We start from the raw sequence: 17346 nt of genomic DNA, 5'->3' as shown, positions 1-17346 counted from the left end.
TGACAATGGTATCTAGCGTATGATTGTAAACGATCTATACTGAGTCTTACGGACTCTTCTAATAAAAACAGAAAAAATGTATGTATGTCCATACATATCTGTCTGTCTGTCTGTCCATGTGTCTGTCTATCTGTCCATCCGTCTGTATGTCTATCTGTCCATCCGTCTGTATGTCTAGCTGTCCATCCGTCTGTATGTCTAGCTGTCCATCTGTCTCTCTGTCTGTCATTCATCTATTTCAACATCAATACTACCATACAGTGAATATCAGTAAAAGGCCCCACAGCTAAGTAGTGAATTCTCAACCCATGGGTCGAGTTACACAAGTCACATTAACGGAAACAAAGTTGTAGTGAATAAGCATCTCTAATACAGTCAATGTTCTTCACTAGACAGTGAATCTTCTTTGACAAAACTTTAGCATTACATGATTGCAGAGCAACTGATAGGCATCGCCTCCAACAATTCTTGAACTGGCCTCCGTTTTTCTTTCTAGATTCGTTAATCAATTTCTCTGTCTGTCTGTCTGTCTGCCATTTGTATTCCTCAGATTGTGCACGTCACTACCTCAACTCCATCGTCTATAATCTCGGCCGCCTTGCCCTCTGCCATCACTCCCGTTTCAAGACTCATCTTATACGACTCCTGTCTTTGCCTCTCACCTTCATCAAGACCATGACACTTCTCAGCATGCAGATCATGCTCAGGAAGCTGACGAGTCTGCTGTTTCACCCAGTAGTCAATGCCACAAGATCCAACCTTCGGCACCTTATCTTCAGGAAGACCATCCATAAAACGAATCACCTAACACACAAACACACAACATCCAAACGGCATACCACATCCACACATTGGCCACTCTCACCTCACAAGAGACAACCAAAGCCAAAACAACAGAACGCAACAACAGAAGACACATCATAGTACACACACCAAGCAATACAGTATACCATACACCAACAAATGTAAGACATACTGTAAAACCAGAATTCGTGTGACCCTAATATTATGCAAATTTGCCTCAATCGAGTGCTTCAGAAAGGCTATGTGGTTTTAAGTTGTGCGGATATCAAGACAGCCCGAATGTCCACTCAAGTATAGTAGTAACCATCTTCTATTAACCAATCAGTAATCACCATAACAACAACCACAACAAGAAAGCCTCTATGCATAATGTAACAAGAAAGCCTCTATGCATAATGTTTGAACTCATTTATGTGTGGGGAGAAAACGACTTTATCTTTTGGTGTCGAGCGATTGAAATAGAAATAGTCTGTGATCACGGATCTACGAGAAAATGGCGAGAGAAAGATGGAATGAATATGCATGTGTATGTGACATCGTCTATCACATGAATTCTGGTTATACTTATGGCAACGGTTACCACCTTGATGGCAAAAGATAACGATAAAACAGCTAAACAAGCTACCTTTACTGCTACAGAGAACGCATCACATTTGTAATGCAGAGTGGAATATATCTGTAATGCAGAGTGGAATATAACAGTCGGTCATCGGTCATTGACCAACCAACTGGTGCTCACGACCGACCACACTTTTACTTTGATTGGACATACCTACATGATTGGCCAAGGTGTATAAGTTATTGCATGGAAGGTAGAGAATCAATGAGTGACCCAAAACCCTACACAGCTGACGGAAGTAGCAGGCAAGATCTAATTATAGAGTTGATGATCCCCAGATGCATATGGCAGGCAAGATCTAATTATAGAGTGGATGATCCCCAGATGCGTGAGTGTGTAAATAACAATACCGTAATACTGTAACAGTTTACGATTTCACAATCCTTTCTTCTAACAATTTCTCTATTTGTTGCATCATAGTCACTACTTTAGTTATTTGCTATTGAAATCAATTAAGAGTGAATGCCTAAAATTTAAGTTTCGCCTTATATTCCACTCCCTAATGCATCAGACATTTGTATCTCATAGCCTAACATCACACCCCACATCTAAAACCTCATACATAAATATACCCACTTAGGTTGAGTATCCAGATTAAAACAAACCAAGCTGTATTGCACCCACAGATAGGAAGCAACCAAACTTAATTCGAAGCCACAACACCACCAGGAAGAGCTTCAAGCTCATATCCTTCTCATATTCATAATCAATTACACATTAGTCTGGTAGCAGTTCCATAATACATGTAATACATCAGGTTATACTTAAGTCTGGTGACAAGACCTCAACCACATGGTGAGGAGATTCACAGCGGCCACTGAACTCAGGCATCAAGCTGAGTCATGGAACTACTGGCACACCACAACTTCCTTGATGACAATCAATACACTCCTGGTGTGAAACCAATAGCACTGCATGCATTTCCTGAGTCGTTTCTTGGTCATCATGGAATAGGTTGCAGTTGTGTCTGGCGGTTTCACTGCCACTCAGCAGGGACCACCACATAGTCCTACAAGCATAATTGTTATTACGTGCACCTCAAGCATGTACACAGCAAGATTGCCCGCTACCTCTCACCAATAGTACACACTAGTGGCAACTCGAACGTCTCAACTTATAAATAACTTTACACATAAATAATTGGTTGAGTAGTTGAGAATGTACTACTACCAAGAAGTGGAAAGCATATGGCCCTGCCCGAGTATTACCTGCATGCAAAGGGCATTACACTTTCTCTATAACATCTCATTGAACAGCTTTCATATGCAATATCCAACACAATCAATTAGAAGTCAACCCTGCCATAAACATAAATACATAAGATAGCCACTCTAAGGTACAAAGGACATAAGCACAAAACAGCATAAACATGTTTCAGCAAGAGGCAGTATGATCACTTAATAGCTCATTAGGTTTAATTGTTTGATAAAAAACCTACAGTCATTTGCAACCCTGCTACCCTGGATGGACCTAGTGGTAAAGATGCTGTATCTCTGGATAGATGCCTGCTGTATTGATTTTGTTTAAATACAACAGTTTAAGACAAACAACTCAGACTTCAGCAACACAGCTGCTTTCACAGCGAGTAAACTATTTCTTTAGTAAGCAAGACAGGATGCTCTGTAAGCAGCTCAGTGCCTTATGTATGTATGTATGTATGTATGTATGTATGTACCCATCTGTACCTAATTGAGCAAGACACGTTCTGGCAGGAGAGAAGACTATATACACTGTGTACCATATTTCCTTTCTGGCGCAACTGTGTACGGACAATTGGGTGTTCTGATTGCACAAGTGTGTTCATCACACACAAGGAATCGTTTGGTTTCACAGACTGTTGCATTTGTGTGTGATTCTGTTGTTATAATGGCCGCCCATAACTCGATCATCCGAACCCAACAAAGACAACCTCACATCCAACTCACCTGATCCTTGGTAAGACCTTGAGGTATCCACATAAATCCCAGAGACTCGGCATCTACAGCAGTTCCTTCGAAATCACTACTGCCTTCAGGGTCGTCATCCTTATTTGTTTGAGCCACAGCCTGTAGATCAAATTGACCTCTTTTATTAGACGCTACCGGTTCGGCTGTTGGGTTGTCATCGTCTGGAGCAAAGAGACTTAAAATCGTCGCCTCATCGAAACCCTTCTCGTTTTTCGACAGCTCGACTTGTTCCACGGGAGGCTCGACAATTGATGAGTTTGTATCGAGTGAAGGGAGGTCGCCTGCAGCCTCCATGGCAGTCAGTCCAACGTCGACCGTTTGGTTCTGCACTTGTGTTTTCTCTGTGTTCACTTCCATCTGCTCCACATCTCTCGTCTCGTCTCTAACCTCCTCGTCCGTGTTACCTCCACTCGAGTGTAACACATGAGCGCCACCGTTTGGTATTCTCTCACCATTCTCACGTATTTTCTCGCCCACTATTTCGCTCCTGCCTCCTACTACATCCGTCACTGGTCTATAACGGAATGTCGGAGGCGGCCGCGGAAATTCTTCACTTTCCTCGTCAACGTGCGCCATAGAGCGGTGGTTATCCTTCGAACACCGACAATGTTGACAGACCTTTCTGCTCGAGAAATCAATTAGGAATGACTAGCCTCCACGAACGAATGAAATAGAACACTTTACCTCCAGACGTGAAGCTCAAATCCCGGACACTTGTCCCCACAGGCTACACATGGGTTACCTTTGTCCACATCTTGTAGCAAGATGCCCTAGAACACAACGCTTACGATAACAGAGCGACAAATGAGAGATTTCCGAGAACGCAATCGCGGTAGGGTTTCTCTTCCGGATGCCTGAAGAACGCGCATTGTTTTACCTTGCGTAGCGCTCGCTTGTGAATCTCCTGAATCGATTTGACAGAGGAGAAGTGGCGAATGTCAGAACCCGTGGAAACAGACATCGCCAATGGGCTTCCGGTTCTAGCGCGCTTTCTACAGTAAGCTTATAAGGTCACGTGTGACGAGCAGTCACGTGCCAATGAGTTTTGCAATGGCGGCGTCTTCTTCAGCTCTTGATGCCGAGAACGTGAGATCGAAGGCAGAGGCGAGACGCAGAAAGATACTGGCGAACGCAGAAAAACGTATGCGGTTTGTCACCGGCCGATCTACGACATTAGAAACAGAAAACGGGAAGAAAGAAGAAACTGGAAAGGAAAGTTCTGTTTACCAATTGGATAGTAGAACACAGAAGGAGATAGTAAAAACACTAACCGTCGAGCATACTATCCGAGAAGACAAAGAGGCAGAATTGGAGAGAAAATTTCAAGATCTTGACGCACGTTCTAGTGATACACTCACTCCATCTGACTTTGCCACACAGAGTGACCACAGAGAATCTCATGACTCTGCTGTTGAGGCGTCTGATGAAAAACAAACAAAATCATCGGATGCCTATCTTCTCTCGCCCTTGCTGCGTGCTGTGACGGTCTTTCTCGTCGGCTTGTCATATCACTTGGCTCAAGAGCATCCCGATATGCTACGAGCCATGTGGATCAGTCCTTCATGGCTTGGTCACAGTATTCTCTTTGGACTCCTGTCTGTATACATTCCTACTATTATTTTGCTTTCTACAAGATTTGGAAGATGTATTGGAGTCAGAGTTAGCAAGAAGATTGACATAGCTGCATCTATAGTTGTATATTTGAGTTCGTTTATTGGAATTCCGGTTAGTGTAGGCAGATGGTTGATGTGGATTTGTCTGGTTGCATATGACGGCTTTGTAGATCTGGCAGTTACACTGATGTTTTTCTTTCTGTTATTCATGAATGACAATTGAAAACAAGTTCCACTCACAACCATCTCAGAAACACAGCATGCAATGTTGACTAAAATACATACTGTTAGGCACTCATTCACTACTGTAAGTGGACACGTTTGTTTTGCACATGCATACACTCTATACATCTACATAGGGTAAGTGACACTCCCCGGTAATTTGAGATACAATCGCTGTTTTCTCTAGTAGCCTGCACGAAGAGACAGGAAATCATGTTCGATATATGCACCAATGTCTAAGGTTCGTGAAGGTACCTGTACGACTAGAATCGCACAACATCAGCTAGCCCACTAGCACAATATACAGGATATATATAACGTCTGTAAACAGCCCAGATGCAGGGTGTATTTTCTCCATCACAGAAAGCGACTGAGCCTGAGTGACAGCTGGACTAGATACCTGAATGGTTGCCTCACAAGCTGGCATTTTGGGCCAGGATCAAAACCATGTTCTGTGGTGTATCACCTCTGTGTAAAATAGTGTCGTGCCTTTCAAGTTTTGCAGAAACCAAGTGTTCTGTCTACAATACAATGCAGGAGACAATCAATCATGTTTAGATGAACGTCTGAACTGTAAACTGGTTCTATTGTCTTTTGTGTTGCTGGTGGAGCTGACTATTGATATCAGACTAGGTAGTTTTGACCTTAATTCCACCTATCCTAGGTGAGTTTGTAGGTTTTCATTTTGTGCCTTATTGTTGCCAGATCTAGTAGCAGTAAAGACAGTCAAATTCTGACTGGATTACAAATGTCGCTGATATTGACATTCCACCTACTTTGTTCGTTCTCATTTCATACCCTATTGTGGCCAGATGTAGTAGCAGTGAAATTTAAACAGCTAGATTGTAAGTGGATTACTGATGTCTAGATCTAGTATGAGTGAAGATATTCAAGTGCTTGCTGGGCTGGAATTACACGTTCGCTCCATATGCACTTAATTAATTAATGCGCTTCTCTAGCACGTTACAGTCAACATAACTAGGTTCAAAACTTTACCAAGGTACTCAATAATTGCTTAACCAACGTCAGGGCACTTTCATGATCCAACAAAAGATATACCTCGAATTTGTACATGATGGGAGGAACCTTGTAGGTGGTAACAGTCAATTTTGCAGGTGAATCGTGGTGATACACCACAGAACATGGTTGTGATTACGGCCCAAAATAGCAGCTTGTGAGGAAACCATTCAGGTATCTAGTCTAGCTGTTACTCAGACCAAGTCGCTTTCTGTGGCGGAGAAACAAGTGTCCACAATTAGGATATAGTCCCAAACCCCCATTTGGGCTGTTCACAGACGTTATCCCGTATATTTTGCTAGTGTGCTAGCGTACAGGTATTGTTACAAAGCTTAGACATTGGTGCATGCATCGGACATGTTTCCCTCTCTCTCCATTGCAGGTTACCAGATCAACAGCGTTTGCAACTCAAATTAGGGGGAGTGTCCACAATTAGGTACACCTACCCTAGACATGTAGATATATATCAATAAAATAAAATAATATACATCTCATATTAATAGTAGATATCTGTTAATATCAAGCAGTAACTTCATACTATAGTCTGTAAAAGCTATGCTTTCTATATCTACATCATTTCAGGTAGGTGTAATGTGGTAGGATACCATCGTCACGTGGCGTGTGACCAGAGCATGTATCGAGATGGTGTACGACGTATTGCACAGCAAGTGTGCAATATGTTACTGCTGGTTAATATCACACTCACTTATACTTACACACATCACGTGACTAACTTACAATTACAATTATAACCTATACTGTTTATGTTGTCACATACTACTGTAGGTGTTACAAGTACACCTAAAAAATTAGGAAACTGATTTAGACAAAAACATGCTGCTGCTGACGTCATGATGACGCAACAATAATAATGATGACATTGATAAGGTTTGTGAAACATTGTATGTTGAAAGTAGGGCCACAACGCATGCACATACAACAGTGGCAAGTGTGCATAGTGTCATGTAGGCAGTAAGACTGTCTTTTTGTCCTCCTCTAGACCTTTAGAAACGACGAATAAACGAGTAGATTTTGTGTCAAAAAACATAGACCAAATATCTCCATTATTCCACTCATAAACAAGTAAACACGATCAAACAGGATTGTAACAAATCATCTAATGTTCGCTTGTTTAAGACTAACACTTCGTACTGCACCGTGCGATGTCATCAGCGGCTCTTCCTTGTAGGTTGCCACACAATCAGCAGACGTTGTGAGATCAACCTAGTCAGTTGAGTTAGCAAACATACAGCAGTATATACACCACATCATGTCTACTCCCAACCTGGATTTTTTCGAAAATTTTTTTCTTAGGATTTAGTATCTCATCGGGTTCTGTAATTCACAACACCACTGAACTCTCCAAGTCATTCATCAGAGAGACATCCATTACCTCCACATGTACTTCGTTCGTAACCAGCTACGAAAACCGGATCTCCTGGTGCACACTCATCTGGAACAGTCAGTACTTCCACCACAGAATGATCAGCACTAACAGCAACCATCATGTAGCCTCAATACACACAAGTTGGTGAGCAAATATGATTATACTTTGATGCAGCAAGCAGCATCGCCTCCGACTTGATTCCTAACGACAACAAGCAGGCTACATACAAATTCTATACACTGGTCCATTGCTATGCAGCTGAAGAACTTCTGGTCTAATATAATTATTGGCTGTTACAGTTTGTACTTATTGATCAGAGCGCTAAGATTGTGTTCACTTTAGAAAAACGGAATTTTGGTAAGTCTCTGTGTGGTGTTAGTGGTGGTGGTGTGATCTAATTGAGATGGCATCAACCCTCTAAATTAATTAATTAGAAAGAGAACACACAACGTGCTGTAAAACATGAACTTTAGAATGCCAAAAGATCAGTAGGTGTTCTATTATCTCCAACTGAAATCCTCTACACACACACACACACACACACACACACACACACACACACACACACACACACACACACACACACACCACAGTGTAGTGACCTGTACAGCATGCTCATTTTAAAAACTGATTGCCTAATATTCTTCACATATAACACGCATTCATCCCATCATCATTTCTTTGATTCAACAATATTTGGCAAACACTGCCAAGTGCAAACTACCAATTTGTTTCCAAGGTTATCAACCCTCGGTGTGCATGCATTGTAGGCATATGCATTTTAGTGGTAGTCTGCCAGTCTGTGTCTGTCATTCTGTCTGTTTGACTCATATGGCTGCTAAAGCTATTGATTTACAACATAGATAGGATGTGAATAATACAAGGTGTATATGTGTGTCCAGTGATCTATAATGTGGTCTTCGTCTCTTGAATAAAGCTTTCTTGGGAAATCAAGCCAACATAAGTACGTGGGTTAATCTGAATGTGGTGTTTGATCAAGACTGTTCCTAACCTGCAAGAGATTTCATCAACGAAAAGGATCCTGAGTCTTGACATGTCGTCAAGTACCAACAAATCACTGACTACATATTATGTAGTGCAGCATCCCTTTCTGATTAATCAGAGGTACACTCAAACCTCCCTAATCCGGACCTCTAAGATCTGGGCACCTCCCTAGACCGACCACCTTTATCATCATGCACGAGGCATTGGGGCTCCAAGGGTAGGCACTTGAGAAGAAACTCCCAGCTCCCAGCATAAACACACACACACACACACACACACACACACACACACACACACACACACACACACACACACACACACACACACACACACACACCCTGTAGCTGTCTTCATGTGCCAGTATGGGTATGGAGTACGTATGGCTTTAAGGAAAAAAAGGTCACCTGTATCAGCCTTGAAACAAAAGCTCAAATCATCGACGACATAAGCAAAGATCAGTCACAGAGACATGCCTTGGAGATCTTTCGAATTCTTAAGTCTACAGTAGCAGTTATAGTTGTGTGATTTTTTACATCTACTAAATCCTAGTTCAATATTTGTTATTGTGGCAGCTGTTTTGCTCTTCATAAAAGATGTACAAGTCGTGCAATTCAAGTTTCTATTGTTGCAATTTCAATTGTATAAGTACGTAACTGTAGACCAAAGTACCTATACATTACAGTGTCGTACAAGTGTGTACTGTAACGCATACTGTATGTAGAACTGGAGTACCAGACCATTACATTAGAATAGTCTGGGATTCCAAGGATAACGTGCACTACCTCTTTCTATCTTCCAAACTTTTCTGGGATCCTGGCAGTTGGTCCCATACTGCCCGGGTTAGAGAGGTTCAAGTGTATAGTGTGACTCTGTTGCCAACTGAACAACAAAGCAGGACCATTCCTGCTAACGTGCTGGTAAGAAACTGCACACTCCTAATCAAATACTATTGCAGTGGCCTACGCTATTATCATACAACTGGAAGAACAATGAGAAAGCATGCAATCACTTGACACGTATGAATGTCACAATACCCACCTCTCATTGACTGTGGTTTCAAGTTACACAACATGACAACTTTCCGTCCCTGCAACTCGTGAAGAGGAATAAACTTGGCAAGACCGCTAACGACTGTTCGAGGCTCTAGCCAAAAACAACCAAAAAATTCTACTCACAGATGAAACAACAAAAATTTTGACATTTAATAGTATTAGCCACATTCTATGCATACGTACTTCGTGTCTAAATTACCAAACAGACACAGAGACGAGCAAAGCCTGCATGTACACACTATTGAGTCAAACTTTACACACAATAGTAAACGTACTTGCCTCTCCCACATTGATCGTTTCGACATACAAAGAATCGGCATCTTGATGCTACAATGACGACCAACTACTGCATATACAAATAACAATTTCTTTGATGCCTCAATTTGTACCTTCTCGGCGACGTCGATCACACCAACTCTCAGATCGAGTCTTGAGATATCAACAGGTCTGGTCTCCTTACTCCCCGTTGCAGCTGTTAACGATTAGTATCATTACACACACACACACACACACACACACACACACACACACACACACACACACACACACACACACACACACACACACACAGCCGGTTGTCAACACAGTAACATGTTCAAACAACACAACCCACAATCATTACATTTAGAGTCCGATGCTGCTGCTGCCTTTTCTTCCACAGGATAAGCCAACTGTTTGATCTTCTGCAATCCCGGGCTTGTAAATTTCTGTCTAACTGGTTCCATCAACTGCATCAAACATTTTAAGACAAACACACCAAATTCATTGTGATTTCTTGTAACTTGAAAATGATTGTTTACTTCGTTAAGATAGCCAGTGACTGCGTGTTTCAAGTCAAGTGGATGAATGTCCTAACAACATAGAAGGGAAAATGATACATCTGAACTACATACATCAGCAAATGTAGAAATAATAAAGCAAAGTAAAATCAGAGACAAAAATAGAGAGACAGACTGACAGACAAACAGGCAGACAAGCAATCAAATAAATAGAAATACAAATATGCAAACAGTCGATCATTCAATTCAGCTGTCAATGTAATCAAACTGCCACCAACTTCTCTCGCAAATGCTTCTTTCAATCCATCATAATCGGCGAAAGCCAACTCTCCACCATGCTTTTGGTCTCTCTTAATCACAAACTCTACGACAAACAAACAACTGCATACATGGTCACTATACAGCTAAACAAACTAACTTACTGTCTTCTAGTAAGGGAAACAACACATACTGAGCGAATGCAAGAACCCCATTCTCTGCAACATTCCCGGCCTCACAGAATGACTACACACACAAAAGTGTCTATAACCACAGAAACGCTGCACGCCATCACATTCGTGTGTACTTTCTTGAGTTTTGACTTCACCACATCTGCACTGTCCAACATGTCAATCTTAGAGTCCGGATCCGAGGCACTCATTTTGTTGCCCGTCAATCCGGGAACTATGTAAGAACGTAACATAAAAATAACTTAAGAAAATACCAACAAAGTTCAAACCCATCGGATTCATCAAATGGATTCGTTTCTTGTAGTCAAGATTGGGAAGATACTGCAGCAGAGAGAAAAATGAGCTGAATGATAGACAACTTAATTAATTAATATATAACTTAATTAATATATAACTTAATTAATACATAACTTAATTGATATATAACTTAATTAATACATAACTTAACTGATACATAACTTAATTGATATATGACTTAATTGATATATAACTTAATTAATATATAACTTAATTATTATAAAACTTAATTAATATATAACTTAATTATTATAAAACTTAATTAATTTACCTATAACTGCATAAAGCAAAAACGAGCTTAACTACTACAGTAAACAGATGCCAACTAGATTGCTTGTCTGAATGTAGAATCAACTTACATTGTACTAACTAAAGCCCTGTCCACACTGGCAACTGGATCGAGATAAATCCAATCCACATCAGGAGGTGGTTTCGATCGTGATCCGATCGCGATCGGTTGAATCCAATTAGAAATAGTGGGCATTACCTCCACGACACTACGAATGTAGTTGGAACATCTAACGCTCCTCACTCGTCTTGTTCTCGCTCACCTTACATCACTGTATCAACGCTTTCCACAAGCAAAGAAGCCACACATACACATCAGTCATCAGTCACGTGACACTAAAAATGAGGCGGGCGTAACATTTTCAAAGTGCAGTGTGGACGCTCGCTATCCTAGTCGGATCGCAATCCTGCTTGTGATCCATTGTGGTCTAGTGTGGACCGGGCTTAACTTAGTACGAGTCGCACACAAAACTTAGATCATAACTTGAGGCTCCAGTAAGATACTGACTTACCAACTTAGGGACACACCATTACTACAATTAATGTGATTATGTTTAATATGATTTCAGCCCTATGATGCATGGAATAGGAGAAATTGTTTTGAAAGTTTTGAAAAGTTTTATGACCATGAGGCTTCAAATCTGTTGTGTTCATTGTGAGTAGCAAAACAAAAATTAGATAAAGTAAACACCCGCAAACAGGCTGTATATTCACACATATGCATGCATGCCACACGCACGCACACCACATGCACACACACACACATGCACACACACACACACACACACACACACACACACACACACACACACACACTAACACACACATACTAACACACACATACACACACACACACAATGACAAATGGCAAATGGATAAGGAGCTGCTGTTTACAGTAACGCCCCCAGCCAGATGGCTGGGTTCCTGTGCACTACGCAGGAGCTATGGGTCGTGCTAAGCAATCTCCTGGAGCCTGGCCAGGTGCTCGCAGAAGCACCTACTGCAACGCCAACTGCGGTGTGAGCACCCGAAGTCCCACCAAGACCCCAGTGGCTGATGGATTTTGTCGCAGTCAGAGGCTTTTGCTGCTCCAGTCAAAGACCAGGTACTCATTTATACTCCTAAGCCTAGAGAGGCAATTGTGTGTGAGTTCTTGCCCAAGGAAATTATGCCATACCTCCCCATCACTGTGACTTGAACCTGCAACTCTGCAAGATCCCGGATGTAATCCCTCCATAAGATGACTCTCTAATAACCAATCTGAGCTATCGCACCACACACACACACACACACACACACACACACACACACACACACACACACACACACACACACACACACACACACACACACACACAGATATGGACAAATGTCAAGCCCTCCACGTCGAACTGATGTCGACCTTAAGGTCAGTTGCAAAGATAGCTCCCCTGCTTCTACAGACAGGGCCTCCATGCGCTATGTGGAGGCTTACGGCCAGTGCTACAAACCACCTAAAGCTTGGCCGGAGTCATCCAGGTGCACTATGGCGCAGCTCTGAGACTGGACACCAAGGCCCACAAGTACCCGTCTGCTGCATGATGTTACTTGCATGATGTTACTGCCAAGCCAGCCATGTCCACTCCAGTCAATGACCACGTACTCATTTATACTCCTGAGTCGAGAGAAGCAATTGTGTGTAAGTTTCTTTGCTTACAGAAATTATGCCATAGCTTGCCATCGCTACAACTTAAACCTGTAATCCTGCAAGGTCCCGGATGTTTTATTCTCCACATACACTCTCTAACCAATTGAGCTACAGCACCACACCCAGACACCCAGACACACACACACACACACACACACACACACACACACACACACACACACACACACACCACTCAAGCTCGCAGTTCAAGTAACCACATAATCAACATCACATTGGCAGTACAAGTCAATACAAGTACACTGTATGTCATTTTTAGTTAAAAATATATTGTATTCATTGACATAGAAATTCATAATTCATACATTAATCAATTAACAATGTAAACCTTTTCTGCAAAAGTGAATATCTTCCTCTGATCAATGCCTCCAAATTGGGCGTCAACTTTCAAGTATTCTTCATCCAATGCCTAATGCAATACCATAAACTCATTAGAATTTCTTGATTAGTAAACACCAATACAACATACCTGTAGACATGGATACAGCAGCCCACTAAGAAGTGGATGCTGCACTTGCTTCACAACTTCAGCCCCAGCCTTCTTGGCATCATGCTAAATCAGCACGAATCAATCACCACACGACCTACTAACTACACAAGCATCCATGCCTCGAACTGTCAGCAAGCACATTGTGACCACTACAACCATGCACATACGCCAATAACAAAACACATTTGTGTGGTTGATCACAATGCAGTCAAAAAGTCAGTCAATATCAATTACCTCTGTCACAACTGAAGCCATTCTGTACACGTCCAGCGTGTACTCACTACAAACAAAATTTCTATTAAGTTGATATTAACTCTGCATAGCAACCGGTCGCACAGCTCACCGACTTAGCTGATAATCGGTTCCCTTCACAAACTTTAGTTTGTCGAGAGGAACGCCGATACTTTCCAGCATGCCCTACAAACGAGAATGAACACGTTTGTCGTCAATAGTGACAAATTATGCGTAACCTTAATGACTGCTTCATAATATTTCACTCGCTGTTCTAGTAACTCCCACGGAGCTTTCATGTTGTCCAAATAACCATGAAGATCAGCAAACAAAATGATAACCTAGAAACAAGTAGTTTCTATATGAAAACAAATAGAACTAGAAGCCATCTACAATGGAACTGCACAATCCACATGCCAATAATAGATTTACAGTGTGTGTGTGTGTGTGTGTGTGTGTGTGTGTGTGTGTGTGTGTGTGTGTGTGTGTGTGTGTGTGTGTGTGTGTGTCAGTTTGTGTGCATGTATTAATGTATTAATTAATATGTCAACCCCGAGTGCTCGATTGTAAACTTGAGATTTTGGTAAGATCTTCATATTTTGAAAATTTCATATTAATATGTTAAGCCGTTTAAGATATATCGTGTTTACAGATGAACACATAGATAGATAAAGGCAGGCACATATACCCCATTCACACGAGCATTTGTAACTGTGCCAGCACGGTACGGCACGGTTTCACTTCGTCGTGTGAATGCCGGCTGAACCGAACCGAACCATGCTGAGTTGGCCCACCTCAAGTTGCCATGCCAGCACGGTTTGGTTCGGTTCGGTTGTGTAGTTCCAGTCAAAACGAAGATCATGTCTACGTCTATGCTCGGTACTTCTTCTCAATATTTCTGCAGACTGTTCTAGTGCCAGCGAGAAGTAAGCACAAACAGCTTGTTCCATGACGATGTCTTTTTTCTAGCGTGCGCACCAAGAGACATGACTACCAAAAACTCGGTTGGCTCGCTGTGTCAGAACGTTGTGTGAACAAGGGCTGGCTCACTTCATTAACCCAGGCTGGCTTGGATCGGATCGGCTCAGTTTGGAGCTGTGCTCGTGTGAATGGGGTAATAGACTGACACATAACGGTGTTGTGGCCACGTAATCCAATGCAAGATGTCATCGTCGTGCTGGAAGATTGCTTGACATACTGTTGTTCATCTTAGTGTAGTTTAGCCTTAGCTTTTGTTTTGTTTTGTTCTTGTTGTCTGCAGTAGTGTTACATTAGGAACTGTGACTGTTTTTTCTAGTTTTAGTTGTTTTAAGTCCTGGTATATTTTTGTTAGCTTGTCGTCGTTGTAATGTTCAATCATTTTTTAAAGAATACAATACCTTTGACAGACAGACAGACAGACAGACAGACAGACAGACAGACAGACAGACAGACAGACAGACAGACTAATTGATATATAATGGACTTTTGTACCTATAGCTTGTAATAGTTCATATGTATGAAATATAAAGATTTGACAGACAGACAGACAGACAGACAGACAGACAGACCAACAGACAGTCAGACAATCAGACAGACCAACAGACAGACAGACAGACAGACAGACAGACAAACAGACAGTCAGACAAAAAACAGACAGACAAACAAACAAACAAACAGACAGACAGACAGACAGACAGACAGACAGAAAACATTACAACCTTGCTCTGTAACAAAAAGAAAATAATTGAAGTGTCATAACACATAGACAAGACATTGAGTCAATCAAACTCTATCAATTAAGGTCAGATCAATGCAAAAGATAGAACAAATGATATCATGACTAAATTTTTAGTGTGTGTGTGTGTGTGTGTGTGTGTGTGTGTGTGTGTGTGTGCGTGTGTGTGTGCGTGCGTGTGTGTGTGTGTGTGTGTGTGTGTGTGTTTCTGTGTGCACGTGCACGCGCGCCTATCATTTCATCGATACCTCACATCCAGCTCTCAAAAAGTCCGCTAGTTTGCTCATAGGAACAAAGTAAGCCACATGTGGCCTTCCAGTAGTGGCTGTTCCCCAGTAGATCCTAATATCTTTCCCCTCCTCCAACAGCACCTTTAGCTTATCCTCCCCAAGTACTTCCTATCAAGGGTCACATGACGTAGGTCACACAAAGACTGAACAATGACGGAACGTTCTACTTGTAAATTTCTAGTGATGAGCTGAAACTTTTCTTTGGGTGTCGCTGCGACGCCAAATCGCACTGACGGAGTGTGGACGGGGTCGTGAGTCGCAGCCATTCTTCTTTCAAGTGAGGAGATAGCCCGGATAAGTGGAAACACACGATTGAGAGTATAGAAGCGCGCTAGCATTGAGTAGAACGCTAGCACATTGTCGACATACGGGTTTTGTCAACTAAAATTGATATCAATTATATAATTAATAACAATGAGGTAGATAAACACTGTCCCGTATAGCCAGCGGGTGATGCCAGTAAAGCTGATTTACTCATTCTGAGATTCAGTAGAAATATCAATTTTTGAGAAGTTGTGAGGGCAGTTACAACGAGAATGTCTAAGTCTAACAAACACACATATATAACAAAAATATAATAATGAAAAACCTAGACAATAACAGATATTAAAGTGGAAATAGAAGTCGACACACACACACACACACACACACACACACACACACACACACACACACACACACACACACACACGCACACACACGCACACACACACACACACACACACACACACGCACACACACGCACACACACACACACACACACACACACACACACACCCTATGCCCCCTGCGCATGCCCACCGAGGCATAATTAATTAAACTACAATTTAATACTCCGTATACAAAGCCTGTTTCAAAATATATCATCCAACCAATGGGCGAACGGCATTCATCACTCACAAATCAGACGTCATACCAAATTAAAACGGCAGGCACAAATTACACTCTACTCGCGTCAAACAACTAACAGTTCGTACGTTTAAATCATTCCGTATCTCTGACAATTTCCATTCCTAAGTCCCAATATTTAAATGTTCGTAGACCAATCAAATTGGTCAGCATTTCTGTCAGGTTGGTTGGCACGTCGCTATCCAGTGCGGCAACGGTCAGTCCTTCGAGACTAGTCCACAACCGAAGTCCAAATCGATTATCGAATCGTCTCAGAGCACGCATGCGGACACTCAGAGGAGCTTGAATAGGCACACAGCCCGGCCCTCCGCCTCCCATCAGAGATGAGCGCACACGTTGAGGCCCTAAAAATTAAATGTTAATCTATTTCTAACATTTAAATTATTAAATTACCTAAAACCTGCAGAAGTCGTCGACCAGAGCGAATAAAACGAACCATGTTGTGTCCCTATCCGCACATGCGCGGTCTAGTGTTAAAGATGCCCGTATGTCTCAAACCTCTAGCGCGCGCTCCTACTAAATGCAC

The 17346-nt window shown here is 41.9% G+C and overlaps 4 protein-coding genes across 4 annotated transcripts in view; 1 reads left to right on the top strand and 3 right to left on the bottom strand.

Moving 5' to 3' along the window:
• LOC134186340 (zinc finger and SCAN domain-containing protein 2-like) overlaps positions 1-4397 on the bottom strand; it is a 9411-nt gene extending 5014 nt beyond the window's left edge. The window contains exons 1-4 of the mRNA XM_062654271.1: positions 4247-4397; positions 4054-4139; positions 3349-3991; positions 568-804 (exon numbers count right to left, since the gene is read on the bottom strand). Coding sequence (XP_062510255.1) covers positions 568-804; positions 3349-3991; positions 4054-4139; positions 4247-4330 — 1050 coding nt within the window. The 5' untranslated portion in view covers positions 4331-4397. The remainder of the gene's footprint in view (positions 1-567; positions 805-3348; positions 3992-4053; positions 4140-4246) is intronic.
• Positions 4398-4407: 10 nt separating this feature from the next.
• LOC134186342 (uncharacterized) lies at positions 4408-5212 on the top strand. The gene has a single exon (XM_062654273.1). It carries the CDS (start codon positions 4408-4410, stop codon positions 5203-5205), a length of 798 nt encoding a protein of 265 aa, XP_062510257.1. The 3' UTR covers positions 5206-5212.
• Positions 5213-7251: 2039 nt separating this feature from the next.
• LOC134186367 (tyrosine--tRNA ligase, cytoplasmic-like) lies at positions 7252-16270 on the bottom strand. Its single transcript, XM_062654316.1, has 20 exons — positions 16079-16270; positions 15870-16019; positions 14144-14245; positions 14017-14090; positions 13908-13953; positions 13653-13736; positions 13512-13592; positions 11163-11214; positions 11010-11107; positions 10867-10948; positions 10723-10808; positions 10466-10516; positions 10288-10393; positions 10055-10137; positions 9941-9992; positions 9652-9756; positions 7773-7809; positions 7615-7712; positions 7507-7556; positions 7252-7445 (listed from the first exon to the last, which is right to left on the bottom strand). Exons 1-20 carry the CDS (start codon positions 16247-16249, stop codon positions 7335-7337), a joined length of 1719 nt encoding a protein of 572 aa, XP_062510300.1. The 5' UTR covers positions 16250-16270; the 3' UTR covers positions 7252-7334.
• A 477-nt stretch (positions 16271-16747) lies between these two features.
• LOC134187057 (uncharacterized) lies at positions 16748-17294 on the bottom strand. Its single transcript, XM_062655173.1, has 2 exons — positions 17214-17294; positions 16748-17164 (listed from the first exon to the last, which is right to left on the bottom strand). Exons 1-2 carry the CDS (start codon positions 17257-17259, stop codon positions 16896-16898), a joined length of 315 nt encoding a protein of 104 aa, XP_062511157.1. The 5' UTR covers positions 17260-17294; the 3' UTR covers positions 16748-16895.
• Between the last annotated feature and the right edge of the window lie 52 nt (positions 17295-17346).

Source organism: Corticium candelabrum, chromosome 11 (genome assembly GCF_963422355.1).
Source record: "Corticium candelabrum chromosome 11, ooCorCand1.1, whole genome shotgun sequence".
Taxonomy (NCBI): Eukaryota; Metazoa; Porifera; class Homoscleromorpha; order Homosclerophorida; family Plakinidae; genus Corticium; species Corticium candelabrum.
This window is presented reverse-complemented; position numbering and strand designations above follow the sequence as displayed.

Excerpts from the sequence above, each read along its gene's own strand:
- LOC134187057 (XM_062655173.1), bottom strand. The coding sequence starts at position 17,259 with ATGGTTCGTTTTATTCGCTCTGGTCGACGACTTCTGCAGGTTTTAG. Across the intron at positions 17,165-17,213 it reads ACGACTTCTGCAGGTTTTAG|GGCCTCAACGTGTGCGCTCA; the intron begins GTAATTTAATAA and ends TTTAATTTTTAG.
- LOC134186367 (XM_062654316.1), bottom strand. The coding sequence starts at position 16,249 with ATGCTAGCGCGCTTCTATACTCTCAATCGTGTGTTTCCACTTATCCGG. Across the intron at positions 9,993-10,054 it reads TGATCGACGTCGCCGAGAAG|CATCAAGATGCCGATTCTTT; the intron begins GTACAAATTGAG and ends TCGTCATTGTAG. Across the intron at positions 7,557-7,614 it reads CGAACGAAGTACATGTGGAG|AACCCGATGAGATACTAAAT; the intron begins GTAATGGATGTC and ends TGTGAATTACAG.
- LOC134186342 (XM_062654273.1), top strand. The coding sequence starts at position 4,408 with ATGAGTTTTGCAATGGCGGCGTCTTCTTCAGCTCTTGATGCCGAGAAC.